We start from the raw sequence: 18,153 nt of genomic DNA, 5'->3' as shown, positions 1-18,153 counted from the left end.
CCGCAAGGTAAAGTGACTGTAGACGAAATTAAGGGCGTTTTCCTTAAGCAGTCAATGAGGTGCGTTCAACGTTAATCGGAGTTTATAGCGTCAAATTGATCTGCATTAACTGTGGTCAGCAAGGACGTTGTCATTGTGTTTGTGTTAGTAATGTCAGACATTAAAGTATAGTAAGCTACACTTACTATTAAGGTCGTACAAAACTAAAATAAATTAATTGATGTGAAACTAGAAAGGCAAATAATGGCATATTTACCTTCAAGACCTTAGTGACACCTTAGTGTCTTAAGATTAGATAAGATAAATTGATCTCACACAGACAAACTGAAGTGTCAAAGCAGCAGGAGTAAGCACAAATGTATATATACATATACACACAGTATAGATAAGTAACCTTATTAAGTTAGAATACTAGACATTATATTCATTTGCTATAAACAGGATGAATCATTAAAAAAATGAAATTAGAGGAAATTAAAATTGTAATTTTCCTTTTGCCGTAAAAATGAATTTCTTACATGTTTATTTGTACATTTGTGACTTTTAATATTTATTCTGTTAACAAAGAAGGTTCAAGTGCCTGTAACTCTTACCTCTCAGAGTGGCATTTCATTAGTTGAAGGATTCCACCAGGAATAGCATTTATTACCATTTAATATTCTTTATAAGTGACTGGAAAAGTTTTTATGTCTGTGAAATTCCTCATAAATGAGAATTTGAGCTTCATCATCTTGTAAATCTGCAAGATAAATTATATTCCTGTCAATCCAATGTTGCTAATTTATTCTTTCTGGTTGTGTACTCATCAAGGCCGTTTCTTGTTATACGCAGACTACCCATGTGCATAGGGCCCCCATCACCGCTAGGGGGCCCCCACTGCGCCAATTTTTTTTTTTTTTTTTCTCTCCCCAAATAGTATAAATTGACACTTTGGGTAACCATGTGTCCTCAATCATGAGATTGGCCAGCAGCTGTCCTATAATGATGATGATGATGATTATGATGATGATGATGATTGAAAGTCTTCTGTTTTATTCTTCATAGTGATAATTGTGTGTAATTTGTTATTTGTTCATAGTTCATTTGCACCTTTCTCTTTATGCCACTTTCATTAGGCCCAATAAATAACACTTAAGTTGCCTGATTTGCGAAATCGTTTTGGCACTTTTATCTTGATCTTTCTAGTGTCACTTTATAATGTATAATACTTAATTTTATGTTTATTCGTATATGTAAATGTATAGTTTATTTAAAACACTGTGTTTAAAAAAGTCATAGGACCCCCAAAAAGCTAGAAACAGCCCTGGTACTCATTGCTTCTCATCTGTTTTTTTTAAAAACAGGTGGAGGAGTACCTGCCGTTTGCCTACGTCACACTAACGTCACTCAACACTGGGCTATCATTGGTTCATATCAATTCATCTCTTCTCCCACAGTGGCCATATTTGTTGATGTGTCACATCAAAGTGACTTGTTGGGGCGATCAGCTGGGCGGACAGCAGGCTCAAAGTTCACCATTACCCCGATTAACGGCAAATTGAAATACACATGGATTTATCGCAATCGGTAGGTGAAGATAATAACTTCATTTGTGGTAGATGCTAGTGTTAGCGACGCTAGCTGAAGTGTTAGCTGGCTGCACTATAAGCGAGCTAGCGCCTCTCATATCAACGTTAGCTTCGCAAGCTAAAGCAAGCACTGCCTCCATGCAATATGTCAGTGTGCAGGGTAAATCCAGTTGTACCAGCTATTGTTAGTTTGATATGTTTTACGATAGGTATGGCTAGCACGCCTGCAGGCTAAAACCAACATAATTCGGTTGGGCTAACGTCAAAAAATGAACCGAAGTGCCAGTAAAACGGCAGTAAATGCAAATGGTGCACCGGCCTGCTGCTTGCTAACTACACAGTAACCATCCCGGTGCATGGGCACCTACAGGGTCTCTTAAATAAGGCTATTACCTTAACTTATTTGGCAGTAATGGCATGACACCATAGCATGTGTTAGCTGTTTTGCATCCACTGTTTAAGTGTGTTTCTGTATGCAGCTGTTTCCCACATTTCGATTTTAAGTTGTGTGATATGGCAAAAGGGTGACAACTATAGTCAGTATAGATAAGATGGTATTAAAAGAGGTAGGACAAATGGTACTGCAGGGGGTACTTGTTGTTACAGAGATAGGGGTGTTCTTAATCATTACACATCATCTTCCAAGACAACAATTCAGAGAGATGTTCAAATATTTACTATACACGGCTTCAAGTTATTCTGTTATCTTTCAGCAGTTAATAACACAGCAGATGCTGACAGAGCTGTTCCCAGTTAAAGTGAATAATGTGTAACTGTGTTTTAAGAGGTTCAAGCCAAGACTATAAATCAAACTGAGGCAGGGCTACTTTGTTTATTAAGCTTTTCAGTTTCTGTTTCAGTGAGCACAGGGTTAGTAGCTGGTTAAATTCCTAATATCTCCAAGTTAAAGTGAAATAGAAACTTGTACCATCAAGGTATTGAGAGTGACCATGTGGGCTGTCATTTACAAGCCCTTATGAGACGCTTTGTATGGTTTAACATATTGCATCCTATTGATTTTAATACCTATAGGCCAATAGACATAGTTAATAGTAATATATTTCAAAACTTAATTCACACATCATAAAACCCCCTCTCTTTTAGACTGACTTAGTGTGTTTCACCATGATCTCTGAATGGATTGCCCAAACATTTTGATGATGAAGTAAATGCAATGCAGCTATGTAGTAATCTAGAAAACTGTCTAGGTTGTATTACGTTCTGCACCACATACCTACAGGTGTAACTACGTCACAAGTGTTGACAGGACCACACCTCCTAGTGTGAGTCAAAGCAAAAGAGTGTGTGTATGTGGGGCATGTCTTTGAGTTATTTTTGATAAGAGGTAAACTTGCAAGTCACAAGAGAAGTAACATGAGGAAATATCATGTTTGTTGTTTGCCTTGTCAGGGCTTTTCCTGGCGCAACACAAGGCCAAGATTGTACCTTAAGACCAGGAAGCCACAGCATGCAAATATTATGGGCATATTCTGTTGATGACATGCAGGAATTTAAGGCTGTTCTGTTTTTTGGAAAACAATGTTACACTATTTATGAAAACCCAAACAGTATATCAGTCATTCCTCCCACTCAGTCTCCCTCTCCTGTGTGTGTGCTTCTCCCTCTCTCTCTCTGACAGATTTAAACCAGAGAGGGCCCATGGAGCAACCTGGTCCTGCCTCAGATGCGCACATGATGGAAGGATCTGAGGCTGAATCTATTTCAGAGGGATCACCCCCGCTGAATCAGCTTCACAACAGCACATCTAATGTAGAACAGGAGGAGCAAATCTCCGACAGCGGCGCAGATGAGACAGAGAAGTGCAGTCAGGCAAAGGATGAAGTGCAGCTTGACAGTGAATTAATCAAGACTACAACAGATGTTCAGATGGACACAAAGACGGAGCTAGATGCTCAAACATACAATCAGGAACAGGTAGAGGGGAGTGAGCTGGCTGCTGATAACGGTTGTGATAGCAGTACAGTTTCCATTGAAGAAGGAAAACCTCCTTTTAGTCTTTCAAATGAGGCAGGTGGCGCTTCGGTAGCCCCAGTCACCACTTTTGATGATGTGGTAGAAAGCTCACCCGCTGTTCTTGAAGGAACAATAGAAACCTTATTGACTTTTGATGAAGTGAAGGATTCTGATCCCACCGCTCAAAACAGCAACGAGCAGCCATCAGTCTTGGTTACAAATTGTTACACAGAGCCCCCACCTGCTGATGACAGCGGATTAGTTAAGAGCCTGTCATCCTCCTCCGTCCAAAGGGCTTCCAAAAACTCACCCACCGACTCCACAACCACCTCCGGGATCTCTAACGGCCCCTCCACTCCCAGTTCCGACACCGTCAGCTCCTCGCTCGCTTCCAGCCCTCAAACCAGTGCCAACACCTCAGCCCCCTCGCATTCCTCATCAAGCCCGTACGACACAGATTGCAGCCGAAAGCTTATTTCCCAGATCCAGCGCTCGCTGTCGCAGGAGTCGCTGCTGGATGAGCTAGAGTCGGAGCTGTTGGCGTGTCAGCTGCCTGAGGGTGAGAGCGAAGGCGAGAGGAAAGGCAACCCACCTGTCAATGGACTCCCCGCAGACCAGGAGGGCTGCATGGTGGTGTTCGAGAAGTGCGTCCAATACAAGTACGCACAACAGGAAAAAGCTATTCAGAGGTAAACGACTATGTTGTGTGTTAAAATCGCTGAACTAATGATGCCAGTTATTAGATTATAGATTATTAGAAGTGTCTGCTGCTGAGAGCAGATAATGATGTTGTAGGCCACCTTCTTCACATTAGTGCAGCACTTAGCTTCCACTGTAATGGGCCAGATTAGTAAGAGATTAACCTACTTGCTAATAGCTATTGTTTTTTTCTCTCACTTTACTTGTATGAAATCTGTCTTGATTAAGCTGGCTCAGGAGGAAATTAGTTTTAAGCCCTTTTTGCTGTAATGAAACTAGACTTTTTGGATGAATTACGCAGAGGGCAGCCTGCATATTTTCCTGTCCAGCCCTATATTTCGGCCTTAATAACAATAGTCTAAATTCTTCAGTACTTTGTATGGACTTGACCTGAATTAGTATTATGTGTGTATAGGTTGCTCGAGGAGAACAAGAGACATCAGGAGCTGATTCTGGGTATCTGTTCAGAAAAAGACACCATGAAGGAAGAGCTGAAAAAGAGGGCAGAGACAGAAAAGCAGCACATGGCCACCATTAAAAAGGTTGGTTTCATTTTCTTATGGCCTCTCCATGCTCAGGTTATTAATTATCACACGTGGAATTGACTGGTTTATGATGTTGTCTGTGTCCCGTGGTCTGTAACACGTTTATAATCTAATCTGATGAACTGTGTTCATCATTACAGCAGCACGTCTCTGCGAGCTATTTTTAATAGATTTTCAAGAACAATGGAAGCCTATCCACCTTATGTTTCCCATCAGCAAGGAAGCGCTCCACTGCAGTGTTTTGTCTGACATCCTGTCCTTTCCCACATCTTGATTTCTGCTAATTGTGATCACAAAACACCTGCGTTTTTGTCATTTTTTTTCATGTTTGCTATATAACGTTCAGTTGTTTGGGACCGTCACAGCTTAACGGAAGGAGAGACACAGCAACCTCAACAGTTGATAAAACTCTGATCACTTATTAGATTATTGCTCTTGACCATCGCTAAATCGGCTTTTCATTTTATTATCTGTGAATATGTAGATGCCTGCCTATAGTTGTTTGTTTTTTCTTTTTCTTTTGGTTGAGTACTGGCGTTTGTTAATACAATATCCGCATCTAAAATACAAAAATTGCACACTCCACATTAATTTGCTTTTAATTTGGTAACAGCTATTGGATAGGTAATAGGATGGATTATCGTTCAATGTTGATATGATGACATTCAGAAAAAAAATGGAGGGGGAAAAAAATCGAGAACCGGTTATATCTCCATTAAGAGTTAAAGTTTGGCTTCTGCCGACTGTTGTACAATTAGAGGACAATCCAGAGGACAAACAGTGTTTAGCAGCACCGGTCACAGTGACAATCCAATTCAATTAAATCTGAAGGCTAGCCCCATATAGCTTGTAATTAAAGAAGTCAAACAAAGCAGCCTGGTGGGAAGAAGGAAAGGACACCGAGTCCTGATTACAAGCATTCAACAGACCACATGTGCATCAAAGGCTGTATTCATTTGTGTGAATTCTGTGCCTTTTTTTTTAAACATTGTCTTGTGTCTTTTTTGTGTGTGTGTGTGTGTGTGTGTGTGTGTGTGTGTGTGTGTGTGTGTGTGTGTGTGTGTGTGTGTGTGTGTGTGTGTGTGTGTGCGTCTCCTACCCTTTCATTTACAACACTTACATCTAGCTACATCTATTACAAACATAATTACAGCTCTATTCATTGGGCTGGGTATAGCATCACTGTTGCCATAGGAGGAACAGTAATTGATTCATGCTGTCGAGGTAGTGGCATTTGTTTAAGCATTGTGCAAGCAATGGAAGAGTGTAGGAGGGATTTTGTGGCATACACCCAATGTATGCGTATGAGCCTTTTTATTTTTTTCCAACCTTTAGATTTGGATTGGTAATTAAATGTCTATTATTAATGTCCATGTTGCATTTTTCCAGAAAATTTATTTTTTAAAAAAAAGTATAGTTTCCTTCCTCTTCCTCTGCTGTCTCAATTTATTTTTCCTCCAACATTTTGTGTGTCAAGTGTCATCCTGTGTAGCAGGTTAGCCCAGGTGTGGCCCAGGCGTAGATGTCGCCCAACAAGTTGCTCACCTTGTGTGTGTTTTTGTGTCTCTATTTTTTGTTTTGTGTGTCTGCAGTTGGAGGGCAGGGTGGAGGAGCTGCTGAAAGAACTGAAGGAGTCTAGGGACAAACTGATTCATCAGGACCAGGCTGCTAAAGCTGCCCTCCAGCAGATGCAGAAGGAAATGACCTACCGACTTGAACAGGTATAACTGTGGGGCCTAGATACACTCTGACTCCTTGATCAGCTGGTCACATAATACTTCTGCCACTGTTTGCCCCTATTTTGCATGTCCGGCTAGTGCTGCTACTATACCTCTATTATGCTGAACTAAGGCTAAAGAGTTTTCCACTTAGCTTGCAATGATTTCACTTTTAAAAAATGAACAAAATGCCAATTGAAATCTTTATTTGCTCAGGATCCCTTACATATCTTCACAGTCAAATGTGTAAAAAAGATAAAATAACAGCCGTAGTTACTTGGCAGAGGCTACAGTGAAGATGAGAAAGGAGCTTAACAAAATGAAAATGCACAAAACCTTTTTTAGGGATAGTTCAGTGTTTTTTTTTACCTCAGGTGATATGAGTTAATCACTTGTAGTGTTACTGATATATATATATATATTGATGACATGAGCTCAGGCTACAGTTCCTGTGCTCAGAGATACTCTTGTGAGCCAGCGGCTTGTCAGAGAGAGAAATGAACAGCAGCAAATTGCGACAGTTAATGAAAACATTTCAAACCACAACACAGCACTCGGCTCTCAAAAGCTTTCCATCACCCGTCGCGCAAACAACAGAAATGAAGTGTATTTGTATAAATCGCACATTTATGGGAAAGTGGATTTCTGTCTGGAAGACTGTAAAGATGGTGCGTTCTCTTGAGCTGTTTTGCATGCTGTGTGGTGGTTTAATGTGTTGACAGTCTGCAGCCTGTGATATCTCTGTCTACAGTATCTGTATAGTATATGTAGACTGAGTTCAAACCTACACTATACACTAACATCACTGCCTGTGAGTAGCTCAAACCACCTTGCATAAAAAAAAGTCTGAACTACTAATCTAACACACTCGTTAAATCACTGTGACAATCCACAACAAGAATTACAGTCGCTCACAGCTGCTTCATTATTTGTGCCGCATACTGTATCGCACATATCATCCCGACGTTTGGACAAAACTAGCAGCGGAGCGGTCAAGGTCTTTGCACGCAAAACTCTTGTTATTGCAGATTTAATCACTTGTTAAGCGAATAGTGGAGGCAAGCATATTTTTTCATCCAGTAGTTTGCACACCTGGTTGAAAATGTGTCGGGCACTTTTGCTCTTGACAGTTTTGTCACACCTCACAATTTTTAATTTCACTGTTCAGTGAGCAACATGAGATAGATTTTGCACTCAGTCGGCTCTCCCCTTCTATCAGTCCTAGCTTGTATTAAGATGGTGACCCAGTCCTAATCAGCTGATGCCCCAAAGGCTTGAAACAGTTGGTCATATTATGGACTAGAAGCTTTATGCCACCTAACTGATCATTTTTTCCTTTTTTTTTTAACGTATTGCTTTTTTTAAAAAAAAAAAAAGCACATTGTGACACCTGGTGAATAAAATGTGACTCACAAAGGCACAAACAGCATCTCGTTTGGACACTGTCTACCTTTTTCCTCTTGCTCTCCTGAAACACCGGCTTGTTAGAGCGAACAGTGCACACTGGGAATTGGAGCATAACGCGGTTATCTGACAAACTGAGAAATGGCACATGAGAGCATCTCGTTGGCATGAGGAATGAACACACAAGTGTTAGACCAGTGGGGAGAGCAGTGAGTGAACTACCAGGTCGAGAATGAGGTGTCAGTGCAGCAGGTATACCGGCTACTGGTTTTGAGAAGGACTGGGCTGATCAAGGATGCCGATGTAACTACACGAGCCTTGTCATTGATAATATGATCCCTTTTTAAAATGTCGGCAGTAGTATTTGGTCTGCAATGCTTTTAGCAGTAAGTCTTGATATTTTTGGATTTCTATCAGACATTAAGAAAGACTGGCAGCATTACTGACCTTGCACTAAATAATTAAGTAATAATACACCACATTATTGCACTGAACGGTGAAATAAGGAAGCTGAATGTCTGCCCTATTTGTAAATGTTTGACAAGCTGTAAATCAGCAGTTTTGCCTTCTATTCACAACGCGATCCGAGACCTTCCATCCATCTTCCACCACTTACGTTTGCAGTTGCAGCAGGAAAAGCAGCTCATAAATACTTCTCCCCAGCCATCTCATTATAGAGATTCCTGAGGAAAACAACAATTTCTTAAAATCTCAGATCCAACAATACAAGCAGCTTAGTGGCTAAAGCGTGGGGGGGATTGATACGAACCTATCTCATGATATAAACTACCCTCCCAGGTCAACAAGAAGTGTGACGAGGCACGCCAAGAGAAGGAGGCTATGGTGATGAAATACGTGCGGGGGGAGAAGGAGGCCCTCGACCTGAGGCGGGATAAGGAGAGTTTGGAGAAGAGGCTGAGGGAGGCTACCAAGGAGGTGGACCGCCAGGCCCTCCGAGGGAACCAGCTGGCCCAGGAGAAAGGCCGGCTGCAGCAGCTTTATGATGCTAAGGTGATTATTGTCTCAAAGTGCGGCTGTGTTGTAACATTGTCATTTTGAAAACCGTTAACATTAGGAAATAAAAACTCAGCTAAACTTACATTAGCTGGATTTAATTAGCATTTAGATGTATCCATTTCAACTTGGTTTATGTGGTATTGAATATAGCATCATTTGCCACTAGAGACATTGAAAACGTTCATTAGTTTGTCATTAACTTACAAACTTTACAACGAAAATGACTTTTGATGTAACGAACATTGGAAACTCTCACCGACATTGTGCCCCACATGAAACCCTCATCCAGTCATCTGGATATCATTCCAGCTAAATTCTTCAGAGAACTGATGGGAGAAATAGGCCTTAGTCTGCTCCAAATTTAAAACACCCCCCCTTTGCTCTGGATGTGTCCCAGATTATTTTAAAATAACCTGTATTCAACCACTGATAAAAGCACCAGACCTTGATCCATCAGTTTTTAAAATTTTTTAAACCAATCTCAAAATTACCCTACATTTCCAAAATTCTTGAGAAACTGATTGTAGAACAACTTCTGGAAACGCTTAATAACAACAGCATTTTTGAGAAATTTCTATCTGGATCTTGCGAGCTACATAGCACCAAATCAGCTCTTCTAAGAGTTACAAATGACACATTAATGGCTGCAGACTCTGGACGCTGCTCTGGTCTGGTGCTGCATTGACCTTAGCGCAGCATCCGACACCATCAATCACACTACACTAATTAATAGACTTAAGGATTGGGTGGGCATTTCTGGAACAGCCTTGGAGTAGTTCTCCTCCTGTCTGTCAAATAGAAAATTTTATGTCTCAATTGATTTATTCATCTCTTCAACTGCACAGACAACGTGCAGCATCCCTCAAGGATCAATGCAACACTCCGAATGCAACAAGCTGGCAACGTTTCAGAGCTACTTAGCTGATGTGAGAGACTGGATGTCACAAAACTTTTTGCAGTTAAACTCTAACAAAACAGAGGTGCTTATCATCAAGCCCTGAGCACCTCCGCGATCAAGTCCAGCCACTGCTCGGTCCCCTTATCCTGAATATTAAGAACACTGCTAAGAACCTGGGTCTTATCTTCAACAGTGAGCTAAGCTTTGAGCAAAACACAAAAAAAACCTGGTACAATCATGTTTCTACCAACTCTGCTTTGATCTTTCCAAGATCAGAGCAATGTTATCTTTTAGCAATGCAGAGAAAATTATTCATGCTTTCATTTCCTCACGCCTGGACTATTGTAACGCCTTGTTTACCTGCCTCAGTGGTCCGAGCTGTAGCTCAGCTTCAGACTGTGCAGGACTGAAGCCAAACACTCTTCTCACATCACCACACTTTAAGCTTCTTTGCACTGATTACCAATATCTTTTAGAATCCATTTTAAAATCATGACTTACAAGGCTTTACATGGCCAACCCAAGTCTTAACTCCTTACTGTCCAAAAAAGGCCTCTTAGATCTGCTGGGTTAGGCCTGCCAGCTGTTCCAGAGTCCAGGTTAAGGTCAAAGGGTGATTTTTCCTGTACAGGCACTTCAGCTCAGGAACAGTCTTCCAGTCAGAATTCGATCTGCTGACACTGTTTCTGCTTTTAAATCCTGTCTTAAGACACATTTTTACAGAGTTGACTTTTTCACCTGACAACTAGTCTTAGTCTTGTTTCCATAATACAGCTCTGATGTGCTGATTTTAAGTTAATTTTAATAATAAATAAATGTCTTTTATACGGTCTTTTAATCGTATGCTTGTGTTTTGCTGTTCTTGTGTTTTTCTTTTTTATATTTATAACGCACACAGATTTAATCTTGCTAGTGTTTTGTTACTTTGGTTTGAGTCTTATCTCAGCTGTGCGTCTGAACGTGTGTGTTTTGTGTGAATGTTGTGAAATCGGCAGGGGTAAAACATCAGCCATGACAAGCTGTTAAGTATCTCATAATCCTTGAACAAGAGCAGTAATATGTTCTCTAATATGCTCCTTCTACAGCTGTGTGTGTGTGTGTGTGTGTGTGCATGTTATTTGACTTTCTGAGTAGATAATTTAGCAAAACACATTTAACAGCTAAACAACTGTACCATTTAAATGTATAAACTTGTTATAACAGATTAGTGAATCACATCTGTCTTGTCTTCTCAGGAAGGGGAGGTCAGTAGGTTTACTCGAGAGGTGGAAAAGTTGAAGGAAGAGATCAACTCGCATCTTATCAAGGTCAAATGGGCTCAGAACAAGCTTAAGAGTGAGGCGGATGCCCACAAGGTAAGTGCGATATATATATATATATAGATTTTGTCTTAAACTTATTTTAGTCAAATCTTTTTTTAATAAAGCAGTTGTGTTGAGATTAAGCAGACATTTCTTTCAATAGAACAGGGTCAAACAACATTACCTGTATCATTTTTAAATGACGTATATAAATTTTAGGTTAATGTTGTTTTTCTTCATTTAGTCTAGAAAACATCCTTGTGCCCGCTAAGTATTTCCAGTAAACAAATGACATCCCCTTCAGTCATTTTTATTTGCAGCTGCCTCATAAAAAAAAAAAAGATTAGATGTGTCTTTTGATTCAGGGGCTAAATGAAATGGGGTGCAAATGCCACAGTAATGATCCTGCGAGGAAATCATTATTAACATTGTAGCTATTTTTGAAAATGTCTATTACAAAGTAATGGTTTTATTTTTAACTGCCCCCAAGCAAATACACGGAGAAACGGAGGGGGAAAAAGCAACAACTCAGTAGTTTCTCAAACCCACAGGAACCATTTTTGGTTTGATTTGTGTGGCTGATGTGTGTATAAATCAATCTGTCTATACACGTGTGTGTGTACACAGTATATATATATATACTGGGTATATCTGCCAGAACTCACAAAGAGCAACCTGTAACAATCAATTGTTATGGCTTTCCAGTGGCTTTGCTCTGAAGTGATATGCCCTTTTTGTTTCACATATATTTTAAACTCACAAAAGCATATTTATGTGCAGGAAACTAAAGACAAGCTGAGGGAGACCACGTCCAAATTGGCCCAGGCCAAAGAAGAGACTGAGCAGATCCGCAAGAACTGCCAGGACATGATCCGAACATACCAGGTCTGTGATATTTATCACATACACATATTAGTTTGACCAAGAATGTGAGCAAATTTGAAGTATCTGTCCTAGAAACACAGTGTATGTTCGAGTTTGTGTGCATGACATGGATGTAGATGTAGATTCATGTGTATTTTGGAGATGTAACAACTTGAGAGTCTTTGTTCATGTAGTCTACTCCCATATCAACCAACCAATTGGTCAAAAAAGTGCATTTATCAAATCTGTTTAGTCAGTGACAGATGATAAAATGTTTAGCTTTATCATATACTATACTCTCATATAAATGGTCTGTTTGCATGAAATTTTTTTAAAATAGAATACGAAATGATGCTACTCAATGAGGAAAATCTAATCCTAGGAACGGTAGTTTTCATTTATACCTTAGGATGGTGGCAAAGAGCTGCCGGAGTTTTCTCTCTGTGGTGGGAAGATTAGTCTGTTGCTGTATTTTTTTCACTAGCAGTGTGTTATTACAATGTGAACAATGCCAGCATAAAACAAGATCTAAAAATGTAAAAGATAAGCTATCTTTTTGTAGGTGTAGAAATAAGCATGTCCCATGTCTGATCTTTTAAAAATCTTTCTTTCTACTAAGCTAGTATTCTCTTCATCAGTCCCTCTATTTCCGTTCGTTTTTTTTCTCCCTCGCTCTGCTTCTTCCTCTTGTTTTTAAATCGGTAACCTCTCTGTCCTCCAGGAATCGGAGGAGCTCAAGTCCAATGAACTGGATGCTAAACTGAGAGAGACCAAAGGAGAGCTGGAGAAACACAAGCAGGAACAAACAGACCAATTAGAGGTGACACAGCTTCGCACACAGAGACACATGTATTCTCATGAATTCAACCACTCGCTCTCTCATACAGCGCCCACTTTGGCCGCCCATTTTTAATAATGGACCGAACTGAAGCTAAGGCAAAAATAACATTTGTAGATTATATGTTTGCTTCATGTCTGCAGAAATACTTGTCTGTGAATTTTGTTTCTATTTTAATCTACGTGACAGACCATTACATATACAAAATGATCAGTTATGCAGGTTTGCCATTAATTCTGCAATGCCTGGCCATTATTCAGTCTGTTATTGATGGGCTCGATGCCAGCTGTTGAAGTAAAAATGTTTATTTTCAGCTGTTTTCATCAGTTTGAGAGGTGAAATTGCCTTAACTAGGAATGAGTAACAAACTGGCACATAAGCTCTGCATGCATGCAAGCACAGACATGGACTCAATCCAAACACAATGGCCTGTTTTTCCTCCTCTGCCCCATTCTAAGGGGAATCACACTTTAAAAATAAATGGCCTAGAAACATGTATTTGCTGATTAGAAATCAATATGAAGTTGCTCGTTTGAACAACAACCCAGTGAGCATCACCCATGTCTTGCCGTCATGCCATAGTCTTGTTGGTTCATCCAGGGTGTTTACAAGCCTTTCAAATGTCTTAAAATGTTTAAAATTTCACAAATATATGACCTTTTTAAAAGTTGTCTTAAATGCAAAGGATTTGAATTTAGAGGTCTTAATTTCAGTTAACTTAATCGCCATTACAACCAACGTTGTTAGGAATTTCCTCTGGTGAGCTTGTTCAACACAATATACTAATAATACTACTATGTTGAAATCAGTAATAATTTCAACTTAAATATTTTATCTTATTAAATCTTATAAAATTTGATTGCCCATAAAACAGACATCCTAACGTTTACCTCTGTGCTGAAGCTTATACATTTACCTTCATAGACACAAACCAATACTTGTATTTTTCACCTTACTCATAAAAAGTAAACATTTATATTTAGTTAAAATCAGTCCATCTTAACAGATTATAGCATTAGTGAAGTTCCCATGTTTAAAAATACAGCAACCTGGAATTAGCTATGTTCCACCTGTTGACTTACACCTTCACATTTTTATCCAAAAATCTCATATTTAGACATAAAAACTCATAATATTTTAACCAGATTTCCTGCTATCCAATTAAAATTTCCAATGGTTATATACAGTACATTGCTGATCCATATCTGGTACTTTTGTTTGTAGGACAGTTTTTATCATGTAGTACCTCCATTCTGGCCCTGCTGATGAGCAAATTGGTCCAAGCCTACGTTAGTTTCTGTGATGTGTGTCGTGCTCAAGTGGTGACGCAGCTCAGTTATGAATAACGTAAACGAAACAGTTGAGTTTCCATTACTGTTTGGGTTTTAACATTGAAATGAGATGGGAAGGGATAAATGAATGAGGGGGGGAGATGTATTTGCTGCCATCTCCATTACCGACATGTTGTCTTGGATACCTAATAGCTTCTTGGAAAAGTTGACTAGCACTGGTACCATTAATGTGCTTAATGAGTGCATAACAAAATTAATTTAATGAATGCAACACTCAGATTGCCCAGAAATGTATTTGCAATTAAATGATGCAAATGTAAGATTTTTCTTTCATTTCTCTGTTTTCATTAAGTGTGATTGAGGTTCAAGTTGAAGTTTAAAACCACTGAACTGAATTGGTAATTTACTGTATATTAACTCTTAGTCATCACAATCAGCATTGGCAGTGAAGGACCCTTTTTAGCGTTAGGTATCCTTTTACAAGTAGGATTCAGAAGTTGAGAGACAGAAACCCCTTTTATGAGTAGACTCAACGTAGGAACTATAGATTAATATCTAATTTATAACTTAATGCATCCGGCAGGTCCACCGAGTAAAGGCCAAAGAGCTGGAGGACCTGAAGAGGAGTTACAAAGAGGGCATGGATGAGCTCAATACTCTACGCACCAAGGTTTGACATACCGCTCAGTGTTTTAACATCTGTGTGTGTACGTGATATCCACTCCTCATTAGCTGAATGAGTTTGTGTTGCGTTTTGCTCCGTAGTTAAAGTGTCTGGAGGACGAGCGTCCACGCTGGGAGGACGAACTGTCAAAGTACAGAGAGATCATCAACAGGCAGAAAGCTGAGATTGGTCGCCAGAGAGAAAAGCTGGAAGAGATCACTGCACTCCAGGATCAGCAAGAACGGTAGAAACGCACACACTCGCACTACTTACAGTAAAAGCTCAAGCACAGACGCACTGCAGCAGTAAGCGTAATGGTATACACTAACACACGCTGAAGAGCAAAATTAATGATACGCATGGGATCAGTATCTAAAGGAAATGACTAATGTACTGTAAATTTGCGCTTTCACGCATATTAACAAAGGCTTTTTTTGTACTTTGTTCTAATGTGTTGCTGTAAATCACTGAATGGAAAACAAGACATGATGACCTCATCATTTAGTGCTGTTATCAGAAGATGGAGAAAAGTGTTAAACAAATTAAGTGACACTTTTACAAGATATTTACTACATAAATAAGTGACATTTGTAATTTCCTTCAAGCAAGTGTGCTGCAGTGTGAGCACAGCATTCGCTGCCTGTAAATGTCAACATTCACTGGCAGAAAGTCTCAGTAAAACTCACTGTAATGTAATAACCAGACGCTAATGTGAGACATTAGTTCGGCATGTTTATTATTATTGACGTTATTATGAATTTCAGCATCACTGGTCTGAAATCATAGTCCTATATCCTGTCTTCCAGAAATGTTTAGTGTACTGAAAGCTCCGGAAGTTGTGACTTTTTCATGTCGCTTGTAAACTTTTCTGATGCTTTACAATGAATGAATACAGCAAATTCATTCTGCAGGCTACAGTGAACTATTTTGGGCTGTTCCAATCCCAGTCTTTTTTTGGAAAGGTAATATAAGTTGGAAATAGTTGTCATGATCAAATATCATAATTAGCTGCACTGTGAAGTCGTATAAGCAAAATATACACGTGTATTTTAAAATGACTGATTGCGTTTGTCAGAAATAGGAATACAATACATATATCTCAGATTTAAAGTGGGATCTTGTTACTAAACTTCAGTAGGAAAGACAAGATGTTTAAGGAAATAAAAACAAAATGATTGTTATCATTTTAAGTACTGAATGGAAGTATAATTTCAGCGATATGAGCAAACTTTTAGAAGTATTTAGGTCTCGACAAGCTAATTCCTCAAGATGATGTAAGAGGTGTCGTATTCTTAAATAAGTCCAGCCGTGCATGCCATACTGTAGGTTAACTTACAGGCCCGTTTCCATCTTGACTTATGCACCTGTACTGCCATTCAGGCATAGTTGGTTTGATAGTCCTATCAAACCAACTATGCCTGAATGGCAGATGATAGGACTGCACAGGTTGTAATATAGTTCATGTCTCTTTTTTATTTTTTTTATGTACCTTATCAGAGCGTTCAAAGATAGGCCAAGGACAGATATAGCACACGGAGCAGAAAGGGACTCGGGTCCCTCTGTGGGTGTACGGCTCTGTCGGCCATGTGCAGATGACTTGATAGAGAAACTTCTACTTTTCCACTTATTGAAATGCTGCTGTGTGTGTGCCAGAGTGCCATAAGTGGGTGGTGCCAACCCAAATTGATTTATGCAAAAAGCAAACTTTACTTTTTTTGCAGTATTTCTGAGTGTCACTCAGGGAGTTTTTCCAACCCCCCCCCCCCCCCCCCGCACCAACATTTTTTAGCTGTTTGGCAAGAGCAAATAATTTGATGCCACCGATTTTGGTGCAGTGACAACTTCACTACCAGTGAGGATTGTGACCTTCATCCTGACACATGATGGCTGGTTTTTGACAGTTAATTTGGAGATTAGAATCAAACTGTTATTAGTCATTTCAGCAAGCCTTTAACTTCAGTGTCTATGCAAAAGATTTGACTCATTTGAATAAATAATCCATTACATATAATTGAAATAAGATTGAAATCTAACATGTCATATTTCATGTCATATCATCCCTAATAGTATGCATTGCATACACACACAGTGGAAAATTCACAGTGATATTAATTTCATTTAAGCTTCTCTCTTTGTTAACACTCTGTCAATATATATATATATATATTTTTTTTTCCATGCAGCGACAAACAAGAGATCACATCTCTTCGTGAGGAAGTGGACGGCTTGACCAACCAGATGGCTGACCTCCACCGTGACGTACAAGGCAGCAGGGAGCGTGAGGCCGAGTTATTGGGCTTCACTGAAAAACTGAGCAGCAAGAACGCTCAGCTCCAGTCGGAGAGCAACGCGCTGCAGTCTCAGCTGGATCAGCTCTCCAGTAGCTTCACGGAGCTCCAAGCAAGGCTGGAGGAGACGAACAGGCTGCTAGATGATAAGGTCAGGAACTTCGGAGCATACAGAGTGAAATGTGGAAGTGATGCACGACTGAATGTTACTTGGTTGTAATGGCTAAATTGAATTTGCTAAAACCCCTGTCTCGCTGAAAGCCTTCACAAAAGTCAGGTTTTTAAGATGTGGTGATTGTATGTCTGTTGTCAGTCTCCATTTAAAGATATTTTTTAATCTTTTTTTTTAATTACATCTCACATAGGAACAGATGTACTAGAGAGTGAGTGAGTTGTCCTTTGACATTGTCAGAAGAGATGAGTTTTCTGACTTTAGAACACACATTGTGCCTGAATAGTGATATTATCTGGCGTGACATTCAGGAAGAAATCTGTGTATTTTGTTTTTTGGAACAAGCCACCATTGTCACCATATCGTACCATCAATTCATGACTGTTATTGCATTATTCTTAACATTTTTCTTCTGTCTCTATTACTCCTGCAGTCACGACAGCTGAAACGGGAAGAAGTGCTGAGGCAGCAGGAGGTGCAGGGCCTGCAGGAGGAGCGGACAGCGCTGCAGACAGAAGTGGCCCAACTGAAAACGCGAGTAGAAGAGCTGAGAGATGAGCTGGTGACTCAGAAAAGGAAACAAGCTGCCAACATCAAGGACCTGACGAAACAGCTAACTCAGGGTTAGGAAACAACCTAACAATATATTTCTACACAGTGGCGGCATCATGCAGCTAACCTATTATGGTCCAACTTAATGTGACTATGTTATAAACAGACAAGGAGGGCTCCTGTTAAACCTGGTGACAGAATATAGTGAAGATTTAAGAACCACTGATTCTTTTTAACTGTCAGTGCAGACACACAGTCATTTTAAAAGTGTCAGATTTTTAAGAAAAGCAGATGACATTTTTGCAGAATTACTAGAAATTGGATTTTATTTCAGTTTATTTAGTTTTTTATTTTGCGAG

At 39.6% G+C, this 18,153-nt stretch overlaps 1 protein-coding gene across 1 annotated transcript in view; it reads left to right on the top strand.

Annotated features, from left to right (window-relative positions):
- ccdc186 (coiled-coil domain-containing protein 186) overlaps nucleotides 1-18,153 on the top strand; it is a 33,851-nt gene that overhangs the window by 268 nt on the left and 15,430 nt on the right. The window contains exons 2-13 of the mRNA XM_042397416.1: nucleotides 1,344-1,566; nucleotides 3,208-4,231; nucleotides 4,657-4,783; nucleotides 6,379-6,507; nucleotides 8,707-8,919; nucleotides 11,059-11,178; nucleotides 11,905-12,009; nucleotides 12,710-12,808; nucleotides 14,702-14,788; nucleotides 14,884-15,026; nucleotides 16,966-17,221; nucleotides 17,676-17,865. Coding sequence (XP_042253350.1) covers nucleotides 3,228-4,231; nucleotides 4,657-4,783; nucleotides 6,379-6,507; nucleotides 8,707-8,919; nucleotides 11,059-11,178; nucleotides 11,905-12,009; nucleotides 12,710-12,808; nucleotides 14,702-14,788; nucleotides 14,884-15,026; nucleotides 16,966-17,221; nucleotides 17,676-17,865 — 2,473 coding nt within the window. The 5' untranslated portion in view covers nucleotides 1,344-1,566; nucleotides 3,208-3,227. The remainder of the gene's footprint in view (nucleotides 1-1,343; nucleotides 1,567-3,207; nucleotides 4,232-4,656; nucleotides 4,784-6,378; nucleotides 6,508-8,706; nucleotides 8,920-11,058; nucleotides 11,179-11,904; nucleotides 12,010-12,709; nucleotides 12,809-14,701; nucleotides 14,789-14,883; nucleotides 15,027-16,965; nucleotides 17,222-17,675; nucleotides 17,866-18,153) is intronic.

The sequence above is a fragment of the Thunnus maccoyii genome, chromosome 20, assembly GCF_910596095.1.
Source record: "Thunnus maccoyii chromosome 20, fThuMac1.1, whole genome shotgun sequence".
Lineage (NCBI taxonomy): Eukaryota > Metazoa > Chordata > Actinopteri > Scombriformes > Scombridae > Thunnus > Thunnus maccoyii.
Note: the sequence above shows the minus strand (reverse complement) of the source record. Positions and strands in the feature narration are given on the sequence as shown.